This window comes from Schistocerca cancellata, chromosome 4 (genome assembly GCF_023864275.1).
Source record: "Schistocerca cancellata isolate TAMUIC-IGC-003103 chromosome 4, iqSchCanc2.1, whole genome shotgun sequence".
Classification (NCBI taxonomy): Eukaryota; Metazoa; Arthropoda; class Insecta; order Orthoptera; family Acrididae; genus Schistocerca; species Schistocerca cancellata.
In genome coordinates, this window is record NC_064629.1 from 272,503,275 (window position 1) to 272,526,666 (window position 23,392).

The following is a 23,392-nucleotide window of genomic DNA, read 5'->3' on the forward strand; positions in this document are numbered from 1 at the left end:
GGCTTGTAGTTTTAATACAATTATTTCAATCCCCAGAGAGTTCTAAACTGCTGTGGCATGAACCAATTTAAACACTGACGATATAAGAGTGCCTCAGTTGGCTACAGGTTCACCTAACATCTCATAGAAAAGTTCATGTGTAGTTCTTAGAATGAAATACTAATTGTTCATAAAAAAGAAAACTATCACATGTTCATCAGTGTTTGAACGAACTCAAAATTTACTGTTACTGTAAGCTATTCCAAATCTAAAAGTAGTGACATTATCACCAGTTATAAAACTGTACACTAATCAGCCAGAAGATTGTGACTACCTTCCTAACAGAGATATGTCCACCTTTGGCATTAATAACAGCGGCAACGCATCAAGGCATGGAAGCAATGAGGCCTTGGTAGGCTACTAGAGGGAGCTGGCACCACATCTGCACGCAGAAGTCACCTGATTCCCGTAAATTCTGGGGAGGAGGACGATGATCTCTGATACCACGTTTAATCACATCCCAGCTGTGTTCAATTGGGGTTCAGATCTCGTGAGTTGGGGGGTCAGCAAATTACCTGGAACTAGCAAATGTGTTCCTCGAACCACTCCAGCACACCTTGATCTTATGACATGGTGCATTATCTTGTTGAAAAATGCCACTGTCATCGGGAAAGATGATTGTCATGTCCGTGGTCTACAACTGTGGGGTGTTCATAGTCTGCAACCAGTGTACGATACCCCTTGGCCATCATGGTGCCTTGCACGAGCTCTACTGGAGCTGTGGATACGAACGTGAATGTTCCCTAGAGCATAATGAAGCTGCCGCCAGCTTGTCTCCATCCCACAGTACAGGTGTCAACGAGCTGTTCCCCTGCAAGACGACGGATTCGTGCCCTTCCATCAGTACAGTCAAGAAGGTATCAGGATTCTTCAGACCATGCAATAGTCTGCTAATGCACCAACATCCGGCGCCGCTTGTCACCTGCCCATTTCATCTGTAGTTGCCAATGTCATGGTGTTAACATTGACACGTGCATGAGTCGTCTGATGTGGAGGCCCATCGTTAGTAGGGTTTGGTGCATTGTGTGTTCAGACACAGTTGTACACTGCCCAGCACTAAAGTCTGATGTTAGTTCCGCCACAGTCCGCAGTCTGTCTTGTTTTACCATTCTGCCCAGCCTACGACGTCCGACGCCTGTAATGAGAGGTGGCTGCCTAACACCACAACATATGGACGCGGTTTTATCTTGGTTCAAAATGGCTCTGAGCACTATGGGACTTAACATCTATGGTCATCAATCCCCTAGAACTTAGAACTACTTAAACCTAACTAACCTAAGGACATCACACAACACCCAGTCATCACGAAGCAGTTTTGTCTTGGTTTCACCATGTATTGAAGACACTCACCGCAGCACTCCTTGAACACCTGACAGCTCGTGCAGTTTCCCAAATGCTCGTGCCGAGCCTCTGGGCCATCACAATCTGCCCTCCGTCAAACTCAGATAGATCACACAACTTCCCCATTCTGCGCACAGTCCGCCTGCTTAGCTGGGTGGTAACGTGCTTGCCTCCCATGCGCTGAGCCAGGGTTCGGTTCCCAGCCGGGTTGAAGATTTTCTCCGCTTGTGGACTGGGTGTTGTGTTGTCCTCATCATCGGCTGCAAGTCACCCAAGGTAGAGCCGACTGAAATAAGGCTTGCGCTAGGCGGCCGAACCCGAGTGGGGCAAACCAGCCAACAATGCCTTGCGATCATTTCTTTTTTTAATTCTACACACTGACATGATGAACTCGCGCAGTGGTGAACTCGCCCTGGCTCAGACAGGGTAAGTTTTGTTTGCCATTTGATGAAGCAGAGCAGTGGGTTGAGAGGGGGGAGGAGTAGAAAAGATGAAGAGGGCAATCATGGAAAGAGATTTGTGAATCCCTCGCAGATTGCAATCTAGATGCCTCATAGGCCGTTTGAAACATTCACCCTCTACGTCACGGGCTAACAGACCCATCTCACTGCCTTCTAGTACACACCATAATTATTTAATGAGTTAATATGTAAGTGTGAGGATAGTATCTGTAGATGCGCACTGACGTTCCGATTAAAATGACATGTAGAACCTACATCTTTGATAAAAACTATAATCTATGATAATTAACTGTAGCAAACAATTCGAGGGATCCATGATAGATTATTTTTAGAAGTGGGGCTAACTCAGCAGTAAATTTAGTATGGGATCTGACAGGGATTCCACTGGGCCCTGGAGTTCTGTTAAACTGTAACGATTTCAGCTATTTCTCAACACCAGTGACACTAATACTGATTTCACGCATCTTCTCAGTTGTGCGACGATTAAACTGGAGCATTTCTTCTGCATTAGTATCAGTTCCTATTTGATTCGCGAATAACTTGACACTGAATTGGCGCCCCCAACAGCCTTTACATAACGAGCATGATTTTTGTGCGTTTTGTGAAAGATCATTTCACAATCTTCTGCTAGGGTAGTCACTGAAGGCTTCACGCATTGTTCTCTTGACAGCCACACGCGTTTCATTCAGCATCTCTCTATCTATTGCCCTATGATTTGTTTTACATCTGTAATGCAATGGTCTCGTTTCTGAAGAAGTTTCTTTACAGTGGCTATATACCATGGAGGGTCCCTTGCAGTATGAACTATTCTACTATGTACATACCCATCCAGTGCATGGTCAACTGTTTTTTTTTTTTAAGCTAAAGCCATAGTTCATCTACATACTCCTATCCTGTGCTGAAAGTTTCAAGTTTCTCATTGAGGTATGGAATTACTGTTTTTTTCAAATCTAGTTTACTGAAAATATATGTCTTTCTACTTGTTCTGATTGTCCTTGTACTTTGATAATCATTGTCACCAAAACCTCGTCATTGTCACTGGTACCAGATTCTATGTGGACATCCCCAAAAGAGGTCAGGTCTGTTGGCTGTCATTAGATATAATATATTCCACATCGAGTGGTGTTCCGAACTAACTTTTCTTGGTAGTTTTCAGAGAAGGCATTCGATAATGTTTCATAGGATGTTTTATCACGTCCGCCCCTAACACCTATTAATTTTCCTAATTAATTGGTGGATCATTAAAGCCTCCACCGATGAGTTTAGTGTGATTGGGGAAGTTACGTACAAGCAAACTGGGGTTTTCTCTAGAGCTTTCCATTACATCAGAAGGCGAGTCTGGCAGGCGATAGAAGGATCCAGTTACCATTTTATGCCCAACCCTGATACTGAGTCTTGCCGAAAGAATCTCACGTGCTGCTTCAGTTTTATCTAGGTGGATTTTACTCCCTTGTCTGCTCCGATAAATGTACAACTTCCATTTCCCACTAGCCTACCCTCTCCATAAATACTTCAATTATCCCCAACAATCTCACTGCTACTAATTTCAGGTTTCAACCGGCTCTCTGTAAGTAATACACTACTGGCCATTAAAATTGCTACACCACGAAGATGACGTGCTACAGACGCGAAATTTAACCAACAGGAAGAAGATGCTGTATATGCAAATGATTAGCTTTTCAGAGCATTCACACAAGGTTGGCGTCGGTGGCGACACCTACAACGTGCTGACATGAGGAAAGTTTCCAACCGATTTCTCATACACAAACAGCAGTTGTCCGGCGTTGCCTGGTGAAACGTAGTTGTGATGCCTCGTGTAAGGAGGAGAAATGCGTACCATCACGTTTCCGACTTTCATAAAGGTCGGACTGTAGCCTATCGCGATTGCGGTTTATCGTATCGCAACATTGCTGCCCGCGTTCGTCGAGATCCAATGACTGTTAGCAGAATATGGAATCGGTGGGTTCAGGAGGGTAATACGGAACGCCGTGCTGGATCCCAACGGCCTCGTATCACTAGCAGTCGAGATGACAGGCATCTTATCCGCATGGATGTAACGGATCGTGCAGCCACGTCTCGATCCATGAGTCAACAGATGGGGACATTTACAAGACAACAACCGTCTGTACGAACAGTTCGACGACGTTTGCAGCAGCATGGACTATCAACTCGGAGACCATGGCTGCGGTTACCCTTGACGCTGCGTCACAGACAGTAGCGCCTGCGATGGTGTACTCAACGACGAACCTGGGTGCACGAATGGCAAAACGTCATTTTTTCGGATGAATCCAGGTTCTGTTTACAGCATCATGATGGTCGCATCCCTGTTTGGCGGCATCGCGGTGAACGCACATTGGAAGCGTGTATTCATCATCGCCATACTGGCGTATCACCCGGCGTGATGGTATGGGGTGCCATTGGTTACACGTCTCGGTCACCCCTTGTTCGCATTGATGGCACTTTGAACAGTGGACGTTGGACGTTACATTTCAGATGTGTTACGACCCGTGGCTCTACCCTTCATTCGATCCCTGCAAAACCCTACATTTCAGCAGGATAATGCACGACCGCGTGTTGCAGGTCCTGTACCGGCCTTTCTGGGTTGGTTCAAATGGCTCTGAGCCCTATGGGACTTAACTTCTGAGGTCATGAGTCCCTTAGAACTTAGAACTACTTAAACCTAACTAACCTAAGGACATCACACGCATCCATGCCCGAGGCAGGATTCGAACCTGCGACCATAGCGGTTGCGCGGGTCCAGACTGTAGCGCCTAGAACTGCTCGGCCACCCTGGCCGGCACCCATTCTGGATACAGAAAATGTTCGACTGCTGCCCTGGCCAGCACATTCTGCAGATCTCTCACCAATTGAAAACGTCTGGTCAATGGTGGCTGAGCAACTGGCTCGTCACAATACGCCAGTCACTACTCTTGATGAACTGTGGTATCGTGTTGAAGCTGCATTGGCAGCTGTACCTGTACACGCCATCCAAGCTCTGTATGACTCAACGCCCAAGCGTATCAAGGCCGTCATTACGGCCAGAGGTGGTTGTTCCGGGTAGTGATTTCTCAGGATCAATGCACCGAAATTGCGTGAAAATGTAATCACATGTCAGTTCTAGCATAATATATTTGTCCAATGAATACCCTTTTAGCATCTACATTTCTTCTTGGTGTAGCAATTTTAATGGCCGGTAGTGTATTATGTGAGCTTCGCTGCTTTTCAGGAGCACTTCAAACTCTGGCACTTCGTTGCGAATGCTTCAGCAATTAACTACTATGGTTTTTTATACTCCCACGTGGCCGCCTGGATGGGGCATTCTTTTGGTCTTTACACTTATTCTTCTGTGTCTGCTACAGCCGGCGGCGGATACATATGGGGGCGCACAGGCCCACGCCCCCCCCCCCCCCCCCCCTCCACGCTTGCGGTGTCACCAGCATAGCCACCCGCGCCGCAACCGTCAGTCAGCCTGCAAGCTATTCGTTCGTTTCTTTTGTCAGTGACTCGATTGAATCGACTTTTCGAGTAGTTGCACTTTCCTATGTAGCACGCGCGTCCGCGTCATCGTATTTTATACGTTTCTGTCTGGCACATAAATAGCTAACACGTACCTACGAAAAAAGTCGCGGCCGTTCTAGTGATCTCGATGCGTTATTCTGTCTGGCATCTGTTCGAGAAAAGTCGCGAATATTCTACTGTTTTCTTGTACATAGAACATGCGGTACGTAGTGTTATAAATACGGACTATTCGCCGAATAGGAAGCTAGCTTGCATTCAGAAGCAGAAACAGTAAGACTGAAGAATGAATAAGTAAAACGTCGTAGTTGCAGCAAGTGCAAGTGTGAATATTAGTCAAGAGTGAGAGTGATCAGTTGATTGTGAAGTATTAATAATAGTGGTTCATAGTAATTTCTCAGTAAAAATATTGTTACGAGACTCGTAACAATATTTTTACTAATAACGTAACAATAGTTACGAGTTAGGTATGGGAAACTAAACTCTGCATGTGGCTTAATTAGTATTTATTACGGTAAAATTAAGGGTAGCTCAAGATATCTTTAGCGCTCCCTTCTTGAGGTTTTTCTGTATCTTGCACTGACAGCAGCTGTCGTTATGTGGACTGGATGGAGAGTCACGTAGTGTGCATCACACACTTAGTCAGCTACCTGATGTGTAGTATACCTGACCTATTTAGAAGAACTCTACAGTTCTCTACCCTATGGCGCAAATTCAGGAAGTCACAGCCTAGGTTGTCACAGAACCATTGAGGTCTTTGATACAGTCCTACTCGACTCAGAACGAGGAGGCTATGGTCGGTTCTGGGGACAACGCTGCAAATTGTGACCTTCATTTAAAATCTGTGCGCAAGGTTGATCTTCTCCAACTTACCTGCCAGTCGCTGAATTGATCCAGATATGAACTCTGAGCCCAGACGACAGGCTTCATTTGTTCCAATGTGCACCAGAATCTGCAGTTGGTTGCACCCTGTTTCCTCAATAGCTGCTATAATCGCCTCTTCAGCATGTTGAATGACACTCCCAGGTCATCACTTGCCGACGATTAACAGATCCATACTCTTTGCATCTGCGACTTCTTGCTACTGGACAAAGCAAGTTCCCTCAAAACAGGTGAAGTGAATCCCAAGCACCTCGAACTGGTTAGTTAGCTGGATCAGTATAACTTCCTGACTCCCTGGTCCCTGTCTACCTTGTACAGGACAGCTAGATCTACCGTTGACACACCAGTCGCAGTCAAGCGGACGAGTAATAACAGATCTTGTACCTCCTGCAGAGGATACAGGATTCACAGGAGAGGATGGTATTTGAGGTACCTTTGGTATCACAGGTACATGACTCGTGGAGGCTCTTCCAACATACCAATTCACAGCAGCTGCCAATCACTTGACAGTAGTCAGGGCAATTTCCAGCTGCCTATGAACATGACCTAACTCATTCCGTGTTCGAGAACAGCATTCATGGTGGTGTTGCATTGTGGCCGGTGCAGTGGTTTACAGGTCAGAAAACAAATAACTTGAAACTAAGCTTGCTGATTATCTTTTAATATGTTGAGCTAAAAAGTTACTGATTTCCTGCAAGACTGAAGCTAATATACAACACTAGAGTTTCTATTAAGACAATAGAAAAACCTGAGGTAAGAATTACTACTTGCCTAAAACTTTTTGAGGTTAATTATAATTGCCAACGGCTATTTCTCGTGGTGAAAAAGTTCTCTTCACTGATGACAGCAATATTATAGTCACTGAGAAAACAAGAGAACTCCTCACAGAGAAAGCAAATGAAACTCTCAAGCAAATTTACGATTGGTCAGTAAGCAGTAAAGTGACATTGAACATGATGAAAACTAATGTCAGGAATTTCAGTTTGATGAGGGAAAATGACAATGTTAAATTAACTATAGATGGCACCTCTATAGACTGTGTAACAAATGCACAATTCTCAGCTGAAGTAGTGTGAACACACAAAGGTACTTGCAAACAGAATGTCATCAGCATGTTATGCCCTTAGAATCCTATCATCAGTGTGTAATGTGCAGTGTCTTTTAGTTAGCCTACATTCTATTCATATGTACACTCAATTCTTAGCTATGGCATTCTGTTTTGGGGAACAACTGCACAAAATATGAACACAGGTTTCAAACTCCAGAAAAGAGCCATAAGAATAATAACCAAAAATAGTAGTTGGGCTCATTATAAAGATCTGTTCAAAACACTGGGGATTTTAACTGCACCATGTGAATACATTTACCAGTCAGTTACACACATCAAAAATAACATTGGTAATTACTGCACAAACAGCTCTGTTCATGACCATGGAACAAGAGCTAGACTCAACTTACATTTACCTAGAAAAAATAAACATAAAACTCAAAACAGCATTTTGTACCAAGAAATAAAACAGTACAATAAATTTGTGATGTCACCGCCAGACACCACACTTGCTAGGTGGTAGCTTAAATCGGCCGCGGTCCATTAGTACATGTTAGACCCGCGTGTCGCCACTGTCAGTACTTGCAAACCTAGCGCCACCACATGGCAGGTCTAGAGAGGCGGACTAGCACTCGCCCCAGTTGTACGGACGACATTGCTAGCGACTAGACGTACGAAGCCTTCCTCTCATTTGCCGAGAGACAGTTAGAATAGCCTTCAGCTAAGTCCATAGCTACGACCTAGCAAGGCGCAGTTAACCATATCTGGAGAGAGTCTTACTTGTATTCACCATAAACGATGTATACCAAAAGGATGGATTAAAGTTAAGTATTCCCAAAGCAACGTACTTTTCTTATTAGCATTCATTGAGCATCCTGTTTCAGACTTCACGATATTCTGGGTGAGCTGATAGCGTGCCTAATCGGCCCCTTCAAAATAACACTGTGTCGGCACTTCTGTCGACACATAACAAAATTACTAAAAGAGAGTAAAGAAATTGCAAAAATACACTTATTTAAAAAGGCAGCTAAAAAGTACCTGTCATGCAATACATTTTATACATTGAAGGATTACTTAAGTACAACAGAGTAGGGGTTTTGTAAAAAGAAATTTATACAAATAAATAATAATAATTATTATAAAACATCCAAAATTCCACATAACACCTTCAGACTATGGTTTTTTCCCTTCTTTTTTCCTTTTCTACAAATACTTACCCCCAAGCTATGCATAGTACAAAACTAACACCACTTCCTCTTTCTGAGCTCTACATCTCGCTCATTATAGAGGGATGCTGACTCAGTTTTTCAGGATAGCAAATGGGAAGTTGCACAGAAATGGCCCAGAGATCACCAGTGTGTGTGTGTGTGTGTGTGTGTGTGTGTGTGTGTGTGTGTATAGTATTATGAAACAATGTGCGCATAGTGTGCTTTGACTGACAGTGAGGTATGAGTGGACAGTGTGGAATTACATTATTTAATAAGTTATTTGTAAAAAAAGTATTGTATATCAAAAGTAAATGTAATGATTAGTTCTAACTAGAAGTCTATAAATGTGTAAGTATATGAATTATCTTATTTTAAATTAGCCTAAATGTGTAAATACTTTGAAATGTCCTATATCCTTGTAAAAAGAGAACCACAGATGAATAAGGCTACTACTACTACTACTACTACGACCACCACATTCGAATATAGAGTTAATTTACGATTAATGTAGATAATATATACTCCTCTTAAAAACGAAAACTAAATGTTACACAATATGTCAGTTAAACTACCTACTACAGCAACTAAACCACAAGTGCTGATTTAATACTACGAATTAGTTTGTGCACAGAGTTACAATGCTGTTTAAAGTAACCCCAACAGTACTGTTTTTTTACATCGTGTTCAAAACACGAAAAAACCTATCGTACGATTTAATCCTATTACAAAATCTAAAGTCAACTGTGGAACATCTGCACAATTATGCATGTAACGTCCTTGGCTGTGTATGTACACAGATGCAACTTCAGCAGTAAATATGCAAAGCACATTCTGCGATTTTTTTTTTTTTCACAGAATGAGCCAAAGTTCAAACAGTCAACAATAAGCGTAACATGCAGAAATGTACTAGGTCATGTATACAGCCATGTAGCAGGGAACTTCGGCGTTGCTTCCGTTCTCACATCCTTTCTTACAATTAGTGTGGAAACTTACCGGACTCTTTCAATAATAGTAAGGGGAGTTAGGGTTAACTGTACCTATTTTTTTCTTCCCTTAAAATGTTATTTAAAACTGGGTCTTTTTAAAATTTTTATTCATGTAGGCTTCTCTAGAGGAAAACATATAAAAAATTAAAGGGACTTTCATTCTTGCAATATCTGACACAGATTTAACAGGACTGGACAAGAATTTCGATCCCACGTTTGGACCACTTAACCTCATTGACAGTGTTAACTGAACCGTATCTGATGGTTAACTGGACCTTTCATTTAAATAAATGAATTACAGGACTCTAAACATAAAAAATGTATTGCAACAACATCAGAAACAATACTAAACAAACAATTATGAGAATATTAATGACATGGAAGAACCCTGGAGGTACTAAAAGGTATCAGATAGATTATATAATGGTAAGACAGAGATTTAGGAACCAGGTTTTAAATTGTAAGACATTTCCTTGGGCAGATGTGGACTCTGACCACAATCTATTGGTTGTGACCTGTAGATTAAAACTGAAGAAACTGCAAAAAGGTGGGAATTTAAGGAGATGGGACCTGGATAAACTGCAAGAACCAGAGGTTGTACAGAGTTTTAGGGAGAGCATAAGGGAACAATTGACAGGAATGGGGGAAAGAAATACAGTAGAAGAAGAATGGGTAGCTTTGAGGGATGAAGTAGTGAAGGCAGCAGAGGATCAAGTAGGTAAAAAGACCAGGGCTCTTAGAAATCCTTGGGTAACAGAAGAAATATTGAATTTAATTGATGAAAGGAGAAAATATAAAAATGCAGTTAATGAAGCAGGCAAAAAGGAATACAAACGTCTCAAAAATGAGATCGACAGGAAGTGCAAAATGGCTAAGCAGGGATGGCTAGAGGACAAATGTAAGGATGTAGAGGCTTATTTCACTAGGGGTAAGATAGATACTGCCTACAGGAAAATTAAAGAGACCTTTGGAGATAAGAGAACCACTTGTATGAACATCAAGAGCTCAGATGGAAACCCAGTTCTAAGCAAAGAAGGGAAAGCAGAAAGGTGGAAGGAGTATATAGAGGGTCTATACAAGGGCGATGTACTTGAGGACAATATTATGGAAATGGAAGAGGATGTAGATGAAGATGAAATGGGAGATACGATACTGTGTGAAGAGTTTGACAGAGCACTGAAAGACCTGAGTCGAAACAAGGCCTCTGGAGTAGACAACATTCCATTGGAACTACTGACGGCCTTGGGAGAGCCAGTCCTGACAAAACTCTACCATCTGGTGAGCAAGATGTATGAAACAGGCGAAATACCCTCAGACTTCAAGAAGAATATAATAATTCCAATCCCAAAGAAAGCAGGTGTTGACAGATGTGAAAATTACCGAACAATCAGTTTAATAAGTCACAGCTGCAAAATACTAACACGAATTCTTTACAGACGAATGGAAAAACTGGTAGAAGCCGACCTCGGGGAAGATCAGTTTGGATTCCGTAGAAATACTGGAACACGTGAGGTAATACTGGCCTTAAAACTTATCTTAGAAGAAAGATTAAGGAAAGGGAAACTTACATTTCTAGCATTTGTAGACTTAGAGAAAGCTTTTGACAATGTTGACTGGAATACTCTCTTTCAAATTCTAAAGGTGGCAGGGGTAAAATACAGGGAGCGAAAGGCTATCTACAATTTGTACAGAAACCAGATGGCAGTTATAAGAGTCGAGGGAAATGAAAGGGAAGCAGTGGTTGGGAAGGGAGTAAGACAGGGTTGTAGCCTCTCCCCGATGTTGTTCAATCTGTATATTGAGCAAGCAGTAAAGGAAACAAAAGAGAAATTCGGAGTAGGTATTAAAATCCTTGGAGAAGAAATAAAAACCTTGAGGTTTGCCGATGACATTGTAATTCTGTCAGAGACAGTAAAGGACCTGGAAGTGCAGTTGAACGGAATGGACAGTGTCTTGAAAGGAGGATATAAGATGAACATCAACAAAATCAAAACGAGGATAATGGAATGTAGTCGAATTAAGTCGAGCGATGCTGAGGGAATTAGATTAGGAAATGAGACACTTGAAGTAGTAAAGGAGTTTTGCTATTTGGGGAGCAAAATAACTGATGATGGTCGAAGTAGAGAGGATATCAAATGTAGACTGGCAATGGCAAGGAAAGCGTTTCTGAAGAAGAGAAATTTGTTAACATCGAGTATAGATTTAAGTGTCAGGAAGTCATTTCTGAAAGTATTTGTATGGAGTGTAGCCATATATGGAAGTGAAACATGGACGGTAAATAGTTTGGACAAGAAGAGAATAGAAGCTTTCGAAATGTGGTGCTACAGAAGAATGCTGAAGATTAGATGGGTAGATCACATAACTAATGAGGAAGTATTGAATAGGATTGGGGAGAAGAGAAGTTTGTGGCACAACTTGACCAGAAGAAGGGATCGGTTAGTAGGACATGTTCTGAGGCATCAAGGGATCACCAATTTAGTATTGAAGGGCAGCGTGGAGGGTAAAAATCATAGGGGGAGACCAAGAGATGAATACATTAAGCAGATTCAGAAGGATGTAGGTTGCAGTAGGTACTGGGAGATGAAGAAGCTTGCACAGGATAGAGTAGCATGGAGAGCTGCATCAAACCAGTCTCAGGACTGAAGACCACAACAACAACAATGAAAAAACACGGAAATAACAAAATTACTGCACTATGAATTTAGCGACATCAATCTGGAACCACATCATGTTTTGAATAGTGAGTCCTGGTCTCATGTACTGGATTGGATAGTTTGGAAATTATTTCATTTGAAGCAATAAAGGTATCACCTTCTTCTGCAGCTTCAAATTGTTAGTAGAAGCAACTCTCTTAGGAAAGTTTACTTCACAGCCACCATCGTGTATTTCAATAACTTGAGCAACATAATTGCAACCATTCGCAGCAGTTTTCCCTTCTATTTGACACAAATGAAGCCTCTTTCTTCACTGTTACAAAATTTTCAGTACCACTTATGCTCAAGAGCCGAAGAAACTGGTACACCTGCCCAATATCGTGTAGGGCCCTTGCGAGCAAGCAGAAGTGCCGCAACACGACGTGGCATGGACTCGACTAATACCTGAAGTAGTGCTGGAGAGAACTGACACCATGAATCATGCAGGGCTGTCCATAAATCTGTAAGCATGCAAGGCGTGGAGATCTCTTCTGAACATTAGGCCTACATATGCTCAGTAATGTTCATTTCTGGGGAGTTTGGTGACCAGCAGAAGAGTGTTCTTGGAGACACTATGCAGCAATTCTGGGCGTGTGGGGCGTCACATTGCCGTACTGGAATTGCCCAAGTCTGTCGGAATGCACAATGAACATGAATGGATGCAGGTGATCAGACTGGATGCTAACATACATGTCACCTGTCAGAGTCGTATCCAGACTTATCAGGTCAGGGGTCGCACATCACTCCAAGTTCACATTCTCCATACCATTACAGAGCCTCCACCAGCTTGAACAGTCTCCTGCTGACATGTAGGGTCCATGGATTCATGAGGTTGTCTCCATACCCGTACAAGTCCATCTGCTTGATATAATTTGAAACGAGGTTCGTCAGACCGGGCAACATGTTTCCAGTCATCTACAGTCCAATATTGGTGTTGACGGGCCCAGGCGAGGCATAAAGCTTTGTGTAATGAGAGCATCAAGGGTATCTGAGTAGGCCTTCGGTTCTGAAAGTCTGTATCGATGATGTTTCATCGAATGGTTCACACGCTGATGCTTGTTGGTGGCTTGGTGTGTAAATCTGCAACAATTTGGGGAAGGCCTGCACTTGTGTCATGCTGAACAATTGTCTTGAGTCATCGTTGGTCCCATTCTTGCAGTATCTCTTTCGGCCCACAGCAATGTCAGAGATTTGATGTTTTACGGGATTCCTGATATTGACGGTACACTCGTGAAATGGTTGTACGGAAAACCCCACTTCATCACTACCTCTGAGATGCTGTGTCCCATCACTCGTATGCCAACTATAACACCACGTTCAAACTCACTTAAATCTTGATAACCTGCCATTGTAGCAGCAGTAACTGATCTAACAACTGCTCCATACATTTGTTGTCTTATATAGGCATTGTCGACTGCAGCGCCGCATTCTGCCTGTTTACATATCTCTGTATTTAAATACGCATTCCTATACCAATTACTTTGGCACTTCACTGTATGTGCAAGTCATTATCAGAGGAATCAATGTACTGGAGTACTGGACATGATCAGCATCATCAGAATTGCTGCTGCTCACTACCAATTTCTGGCATTTTAGTGAAACCTTTACTTCATTTAATGTATGCTTTTTTTTGGAATTCCTTTGATCTTCTGGCTTTTGCTGCTGTGTCTAACAATTGGTTAGCTGGTGTACTAGTAACGACAGTTGATTTACCTTTCTTTCTACCTCTTATTGTTTTCCATGTACCGGTCTTAAGATATGGCCAAACTTGTGGAGGATGAATAATTTCAATTTGCTGAGCTTCTGTCTGACGTCCAAGGTTTTCCACATTGCCATCTGCAGGTTTGCTTGCAACTTCTCCCGGTGAGTTACCTGCAGTTTGCTGCTGAACTGGCAGAAGTTTGCCCATTACATAGGTTGACAAAAAAATATGTCAGTAAATATGTTTAACTGAAAGGTTCGATACCGCTGACACTTAAGAACTTTTAAGATGTTGGAGACAGTAAACGCCAAAGGATAGGCTACGCCTACAAGGCCTGTGCTTTCATGTATGGTAATTCTGGAGGCAATGGTGGGGGTTCCTGTGAAATTACTCATTGAATTAATTCATCAGAAAATTAGTGGGATTAACTGAATTTTTCTACTTAACCTCAAACTTTGGTGGTCCAGTTAGCCCCATCTTCACTTTATCAGCAATCTTCGCAATGGTGGCAAAATGGCTCCATGCACAGATTGTATTCCATAGATTACCATGAAGCAATGGATGGAGTATTTAACTCAAACAAACAAAACAGTGCACTATCAGTAATGAAAACTTTAGGAGAATTTGTAAGATGTGAAAAAAATTACTTTTACGAGTGGATTCAACAATTTTATATGTGCTGCCCAGTCACATTAATGTGACCACTGCTTACGTTTGATGTCAACATGCAGTAACCACTCACAGATGGCAGTTAGCAGTACTAACAGTGGATGTATAAAGTGTGTCAGGTGGATGTAGAAAATAGTGCAGCTGTTGCTGTAATGCAGAAATAGAGCAATTTATCTGACTTCTAAGGGTGGAACGTTTCCAAATTGGCTAAGTTTGTGCCACCGTTGTTAAAGCAAACCATGCATGACAAAATGACGCTAACCAAGACTGGTGCTGAGGCAGCTGTGGTGCAATACAGGCAATAGATAAGAGAACTGAACAAAGCCTGCAGAGATGTGCATGGGCGAATAGACATGCAACTGTGGAGCAGCTGATCACACAGATGAACCTAGGGGCTACCAACAGCGTCTTCTCAGTGACCGTTCAGTGAAAGTTGCTGTATTTGGGCCTTCACAGCAAGTGCCTGGTTCGTGCAGCCATGCTGACTGCAGTTTATTGGCAACATAGGGTGGAATTTGCACAGCAGTACCACAACTGGACATCCACTGAGTAGTGACAGGTTAACTTTTCAGATGAAGCACGTTTAATGCTCCATTGGACAGATGGCCATTGCCGTGTGGCATGAAACTTGTGAAAGTAAACATCCTGCAACAATTGTCAGAGGGGTATGGCCAGAGGGCATTCTCGGGTGACCTCATTATTCTGGAAGGCACAGTGGGTCAACACAAGTATGCATCTACGTTTGGGGACCATGTCCACCCCTATATGCTGTTTATTTTTTCTCAGCATGATGGCATCTACAAGCAGGACAATTCCATGTGTCACACAGCTCACTGTGTATGCTATATGGTTCAAAGAGCACCAGGATGTGTTCACGATACCCCTGGATTTAAACCCAATTTAGAATCTGTCGGACCACCTCTATCAAGCTGTTTGTGTCACAGATCCTCAACCGAGGAACCTGGTACTGATGGCCATTGCATTGGAGTTGGCATGGGTCCACATGCCTATCAATACCTTCCAGAACCTCACTGAATCTTTTACTGCATGTCTCACAGCTGTTCACATTGTAAAAGTTGGCTATTGCCATTGCCATTGACTTTTGACAGATTGTTGCATTAATGTGACTGGACAGTGCATATCAAAGAATTTAGATGATGATGATGATGATGTTTGGTTTGTGGGGCGCTCAACTGCGTGGTTATCAGCGCCCGTACAATTACCCACTCTTTGCTCAGTCCAATTTCGCCACTTTCCTGGATGATGATGAAATGATGAGGACAACACAAACACCCAGTCATCTCGAGGCAGGTGAAAATCCCTGACCCCGCCGGGAATCGAACCCGGGACCCCGTGCTCGGGAAGCGAGAACGCTACCGCGAGACCACGAGCGGCGGACATCAAAGAATTTAGCTGACATATAGCAGCCATCTAAGGCCATATAGCACTCTGAACCTATCAAAACAAAATTATGGTAGGAAAAAAATAATTCTCTCTTGTGAATAGTTAATTTATGTGATGGTCCAAGTAACCCCGAGGTTTAGTTAAACCTAACGTCCCCTAACTCTCTTGCCTCAGATCAGTGTCAGCAGGCAGAGGCTGTGAAACCCATAAATTCTTCAGTAGATATTGGAAAAATCTATGGTGTCATTGCCATTCACACGTTTCCCATAAAAACTGACTGTGAGAAATAAATCAAAACATCACATTTTCATAATATTGTAACTGTCTTTTATAAACAATTTTTTTCAAACTCACCACATACTTTATAGCCTATGTAATAGTTATTGTTTTTGAATACACAAAACAGTTTAGTTTCTACATGATTATTTCTGAATTATTAAATATAATGTACCCACCTCTGTGGTTGAGGATGTGTACAGAGTGGAAATATGTACGTTAAGCTATTGGCACTCGAGTGGCAGTATACACTGCCTTCACCATCTCTTTCTGCAGAAAATATGCAACAACGCTACCTTTTAATTATACACCAATATTGTACTAGCTCAGGACTGCACATAACACAGTTGGAATATAACTAAAAACGTATGTTCAGACAGGGATATGAACTCTGTTCTCCTTTAAAGGGAGTCCACTGCCTTAACCATTGTGGTCAGTAAGTTAAAATATTTCCATTCAATGATGTCCTAGACTACAGTATTTTGGGCTAACTCTTCATCTGGACCAAAGATATTAACGGATAAAAATAAGTAATTTAGAACTGTATGGGGTTTAACTGTTTACATCTTGAAGCCATCTCTTTAAACAGCTCTCAGCATTAACAAAAAAGCTTATTTACACTCTTATGAAGTTTCTTACCAACAGTTCCCTTCATTTTAATTGCTGTTCACAATTACAATAGTAAATTATAATGATTTGTGTTATCCTTTACGGATTCTAGCTTTAGCTAAGAGACAAGAAAATTACAAAGCTGTAAATACCTTTCATAATCCATCCACAGATATAAAAAAAAGTAGAGTAAAGAGGTTGTTTAGAAATAAATTTAAAGTTCCTTTAATTAACAACAATTTCTTTATATTAAACAAGTAATGTAGCAGAAGCATTTATTGAACATTACATGTGGCTAGCACATATATGCAGATAGATATTTGTTATTGAGCATCTCTCATATGTTACCGTAATGAAATTTATCTTTAATAAAATTTACGGAATATGTTTGTATGTAATAGTTTTTTCTCGTATTTTTCAATGTTTTTGTACAGAAAATGTATTGATTTCATTCCCAGCTCATTGTGTATTCTTTTCTTATTACCATTACTTATCAAAACAAACACAATATTTTGTTAACTATAAAAAATTGAAATACTTAATCAAATAACCCACAGGTACGTTGAATGGAGTCAGCATGCTCTGGAACCTGGGGAATACATTTTCAGTGGAGATCTTGATCTTTTACATTTCATTGACATTGCACGAGAAGAGGGACTGTTAGTGATTCTCCGAGTTGGACCTTATATTTGTGCAGAAAGAGATATGGTAAGTTAGTGTTCCTTATTATTTGTAACTAGGGATAGTATCACAAATATTAAGAAAGACAGAAACCCGTTTGAATATTGTGTATGCATCTCCATGATTATTCCAATGAACAACTGTCATGCTGCAACTCTTCCACTTGGAGTTATGTTGATCAACAACAATTTAACCTTTCTGATTCTGCTATAGCACTACATCCTAGCAAACATAAATTTTTATTTTGAATAGGTGATGGCAGAATGATTGCAGTGAACTAATGTACATACTTCATATTATAAAGTGAATGGTTGATTTTATGCTGTCTAAGAAAGATATTTTCATTAGTAAAATGAAACTGTCATTTGAGAAGACAGAGTGCTAAGATTTATAAAACATTAGTTAAGGAGTATGAGCTCAAATGAAACATGTTGGAAAGAAAATACAGATGGAATCAAGAATAGTTTGAGTTCACACTTGTAACGTGGAAAGGAAACAAAAATAGTTCTCTTATTGCTGGAAATCATTAGAAGATAAAACTTAATATTTGGATTACATGAGACATAGAGGCCAGGGTGAGTGACTGCTATAATGGGTGGAGAGTTTGGCTGTGATAGGTCAGGATGTCTGCAGTTCACCATCTTGGGCCTGGCTGCAATGGTGTGGAGGCAGGCTTTGTTTTGGTTGAATAATCTCTTTATTTCACAACAACATACAGCAGTGAAGATGCTAATCAGAAGGTAGCTAGTGCCCCCATGATATGGCTGGCTTCAATCAGCAAAGGTTGTCAGTGTCAGCGATGGCCCAGTAGATGGGCAGCATATGGCATCTTTTCTCAAGTAATAGTGGCAGCCGGCTAGGTGATGCCATCAGCATGGCAGCTGTAGCTCTGAATTGGGAATGGAGCTGAGTGGCACACATCAGACAGTGTAAGGTACCCATGGCAGCTGACCCACCCCTGCTGCTCAGCATAAAGTGTACTAGACCAGATGAGATCAAACCACATGCGGGCCACAGTATAGATGATGGCAGTGGCTTGTACTCACTCCAGGTGATGGTGAATGCTGATAATATATGCTCACACAGGGCGAAGAATGCCCACAGTATTTTCTTGCTTGAGAAGAGGTCACCGAACAGCTAGATGGTTCAGGCTAAAATCCCAGTCCACCAGCAAGGCAGCCAACAGCAGATGATAGCCACACAGTGACTGGCCCACTGGTGGAGATGTGCCAGAGCAGTGTAGCCAGTGCAGCACAGGCAGTGGCCTGCAGCTAGTGTAAATGAAGTCTGGCAGTGGGAGCTTGTTGTTTCTTCTCAGCTTGATTACTGGCATGGACCTCCCCTCATGGCTAGCAGCTGGTGATATCTGCATTATGGCTGCTGAAATAGGCAGTGTGTACACAAGCTTGGTCTGTAGTTTTTCTGAAATGGCAGTGCTCCTGGCCTTTATATTATAACAGGCCCTGTTGGTGCTTTAATGTGCAGAACTCCTTCTTTTAGAGGCATCTTTTGCAGTGTCAGCTATCTCAATACATTCTCTTGCAACAGTACACCTAGTTACTGAGGTGTCTTGTGACATCCTCCTTACAATGTTGTTTTCCTGAGTCGATGGTAAGAGCTGTTTGGTTCACAAGGCAGAACCACGGTGCAAACTGTCTGTCTCCTTTGGGAGATACAGTCCATTTGATCATCATCTGTTTACATTTCTGGAAAAATCTTAACAACAAATTTAATAGTGTGGCATATTTGTACAATATACTCTGATTCTTTTTATTCTAAATCAGCATTAACCACAAAGTTCACTGACTGCATATTAAATTAGTTACTATTTTCTAATATTAATCCAGTCTACTGGCAACTGATGCACTGGGAGCTCAAGTGATTGGGCTGTTGTCCATCTAAAGTGGATCACACAAAATAGAGTTGGAATCACAATGATACCAGAAATTGAGACACCCATTATCATGAATTTACTGTGTTCAGAATGAGATTTTCACTCTGCAGCGGAATGTGCGCTGATATGAAACTTCCTGGGAGATTAAAACTGTGTGCTGGACCGAGACTCGAACTCGGGACCTTTGCCTTTCGCAGGCTAGTGCTCTACCAACTGAGCTACCCAAACACAACTCACGCCCCGTTCTCATAGCTTTACTTCTGCCCGTACCTCGTCTCCTACCTTCCAAACTTTACAGAAGCTCTCCTGCGAACCTTGCAGAACTAGCACTCCTGAAAGAAAGGATATTGCGGAGACTTGGCTTCGTGCACACTCTGCTGCAGAGTGAAAATCTCATTCTGGAAACCTCCCCCAGGCTGTGGCTAAGCCATGTCTCCCCAATATCCTTTCTTTCAGGAGTGCTAGTTCTGCTTGGTTCACAGGAGAGCTTCTGTAAAGTTTGGAAGGTAGGAGACGAGGTACTGGCAGAAGTAAAGCTATGAGGACGGGGCGTGAGTCATGCTTGGGTAGCTCAGTTGGTAGAACACTTGCCCACAAAAGGCAAAGGTCCTGAGTTCAAGTCTTGGTCCAGCACACAGTTTTAATCTGCCAGGAAGTTGAAATTTACTGTGTTGTTTCTCATGGTATCATGGTACTGCTGGAGCATCTGTTCTGGGCTAATGGATCCTTCTTGATTTGCTGTTTGTCCACTGAGATTTCCTCATTTCTCACCTATAGACATTACAATCTAATGAAGTGGGGATACTTACAAGGGTCAACAGTTTGTGAATATGGAGAAATACAGACAAAAAAATCTGTGTCAATGTTTATGTTGATCTGATTCTTGCAACAAGGCGGAGGCACAAGAAAATGCTGTACCAGTTGTTTGTTTCTGGATAATGACTCTTTTATTTAAATTCTGGTGTGTGTATGTGTATAAATTCATTCCAGTTTCTTAGCTGAAATTGCAAATTTTTGGAATCCTGCGTATATGCTTCTGATCTGAGTAAACAAATAATTTACTCCATTGAATCATCATGTAAAAAATTAGTAAAATAGTATAACAAAACTCTTTCTTCTTAACAAATTGCTTTTACATACATTTATGGCAAATGAATTTACTTTGATGCTCAGCAATTCTCCTCATTTATATTGTGGCTTCTTTACTCATCACTCTAGCTCATTATGCAGAATTCTTTGACATAGTTCCAGAAAAATATATCCCCTAAGACAGTGCTCACACAGAAGCCACCTATCATATTACCAAATCCATTACGTTGATTAATAGCTCCAATTACTCCCTTTACTTGAAAGATAATTACAGATGAACCCTTCTTGCAGTGCTGTGCATCATTTTACCTTCCCACAGTACGTCATTGGCAGAAGTCTCCTCGAACCAGAACAATGTCTCACAAGTTCCACTGCTGTGAAAGATCAACTTTCACATGGCTTTTTCTCTTACCCTCATATTGGTTCCAACTGGCAAAGTGTATAAATCTTGTGACCATCTCAGCAAATTGGTGTCATAAGGGGGCGGGGGGGGGGGGGGGGGGGACGGTGTTGCTAGACACCTCAGGAACTAGGTGTGATGACGCAGAGGAATGTATTCAAAAAGCTCACACTGCAAATGACAACACCCAGGGCCTCCAAATGGAGGAGTTACTACATATTACAGCACCAAATGGGCTTGTGACACGGCTGACAAGATGGGAAAACTGGGCAAATGATGTCATGATTGCCCAACAATTACACCTGGCACCATTGGCCTTACATGAGAAGCACTGCAAGTTCAGAAACACTAGCAGACTCAGCTTGCATACATACTGCCTAACTTAGACTGGAATTATGCTGTCATTGTCAGCCACTAGCCATGAGCAGACGTCCACAACAGTCATCAAGCTGAGATGAGTCATCATACCTTGTCTTCACTAGCCACTGTCTCGATGCTGCCACCTTGGAGCCTTTCCACCAGTGGGCCACCCACTGAGTGATTGGTATCTGCCTTCCTAGTGGACCATCTACCTGTCCAGCCCTAACTGCCTGAGTGGGCAAATACTGTCGCTGTTGATCACACCATGAGGATACACATTGTAGCCGTCCACTATCGCCCAGTGTGGTAGGCACACTCTGCCACCATCATCAATGCTGGGGACCATGGTTCAATCCTGGTACACTTTGTACTGAACAGCTGATTCAGAATTACAGCTGCCATGCTTGTGGCATAAGCTATTCAGCTGCCACCATCACTTGAGGGGAGAAGTTACACATTGTCCATCTGCTTGGAAACTGTTACATGCTGTAGCTTCTTACAAAATAAAGAGATTATTCAACCGGTACTGTTTCCATTATGGATCACCACATGACACCTGCCACCACCCCACTGTAGTAAAGCCCAAGGTGGTGAACTGCAAATATCCCAACCATATCGCCTACCAGCCCCACCCGTCACCATAATGGCCGTTCACTTTGCCACTACAAGTAGTGTCAGAAGTGGTTTCCACCACCTCTAAATTGGCAGCTACAACTTGCAGCATTAACATGCAGTGGGATGACTGCAGGATCTTTGTTTCTCTTGCAAGCATCACGGCAAGTCAGGGGTCTTCTACCAGAGTTGTAATTATATTTATATGCACAATTTGGGTAAAGTAGACTCAGATAGCATTCTGAGGGTTGTTAAAAAGTTATGTTACATTGCACTGTTTGGAACAGACAATGTACTTTTTTGTGAACAAGGAGTACGGCAAATTGTTTTTTGTGTAAAGTAGTAATCACGAGCAGCCACTCAGGTGAAGGAACTAAGTTACAGTAAGAAGGGTTATGTTGATATTATATTTAAGTGCCCTCCTCATCATTCTATTTTGTTCTCTTGTCATTTGTTTTTTTGCATAACTGATAGAGGATCAACCATGCAAGGGTTGAAAACCCAGGGAAGTGCCCTTGAGGAAACATTGTGAACTTTCTCAGTTCAGTTAATTGCACTGAGAGCAAATAATATGTGTATGTCTAAGAAACTGGATGCTATGGTAAGGAACATGCACATGTGCCCAGTGTACCTCCTCCTGCTTATGTGAAAATGAGGTGAAAAATATGGGACAAGTGGTGGACAAGGGACAATGAATGATTCATTGATCTTGGGATAAGAAATGATGTGCATATAGACAGACTTGAGAGATTAAATAAGAGTGGTATTTGCATGGAAGCAGAAACCAGGGGGAGGGGGGGCGGGAGTTGACAGTGTGAGATTAATTGATGCATAAAATAGTAAGATTGTGAGATTATTAGCTCCTTAGCTCCAGTACCTTGTGGGAATTTAGAGTATGAATATGCTGTAGCACCATATGAAGTAATGTTTGCTGTGTTAAAGTAAATGAGTGTGTGACCAGCAACATGTATGATATTGATTTAGGTACAGTGGTATCTTCACCAGTGAGAATAACAGGTGTTGTGTACAGGCTGTGAAACTTGGGCCAGGTGTGATACTCGATGGCTATGTACAGGAAAGTACATTGCAGGCAGTAATTTATTTGTAGATACAGCAATGAATGTACAGGAAATATTGAAAATGTTGTGGATATTGATGTGTTGACACACATTTTATTTTCAAAGGTTGCAGATTTGTTGCTATCTGTTAGTTAATTTGTTTTACTTTCACATCACAAATTAATTTGTAGATTCTGAACATTTATGAGCATTTCCTTTTCTTTTTTAAAATTAAATATACAGATGTGAGACAGTAATTCCTATCCACCGTCTTCTCCTCACTACAATAATAGAAATACTTCTATGGAATAGAAGGAGTTGTCAAGGAAAAGCTTTCTCAGTTTGTTTTCAAATTTTACTTTGCTGTCTGTCACTGGCTAAGCTACAAAAAATTTTACATCCAGCATTGTGCACCTGTTTTTATTCTAAAGATATCCTTAATGCAGAGTAATGAATGTCATTTT

The 23,392-nt window shown here is 41.8% G+C and overlaps 1 protein-coding gene across 1 annotated transcript in view; it reads left to right on the forward strand.

Moving 5' to 3' along the window:
• LOC126184094 (beta-galactosidase-like) overlaps positions 1–23,392 on the forward strand; it is a 236,137-nt gene that overhangs the window by 149,282 nt on the left and 63,463 nt on the right. Inside the window, 1 exon segment of the mRNA XM_049926455.1 lies at positions 17,392–17,542. Coding sequence (XP_049782412.1) covers positions 17,392–17,542 — 151 coding nt within the window.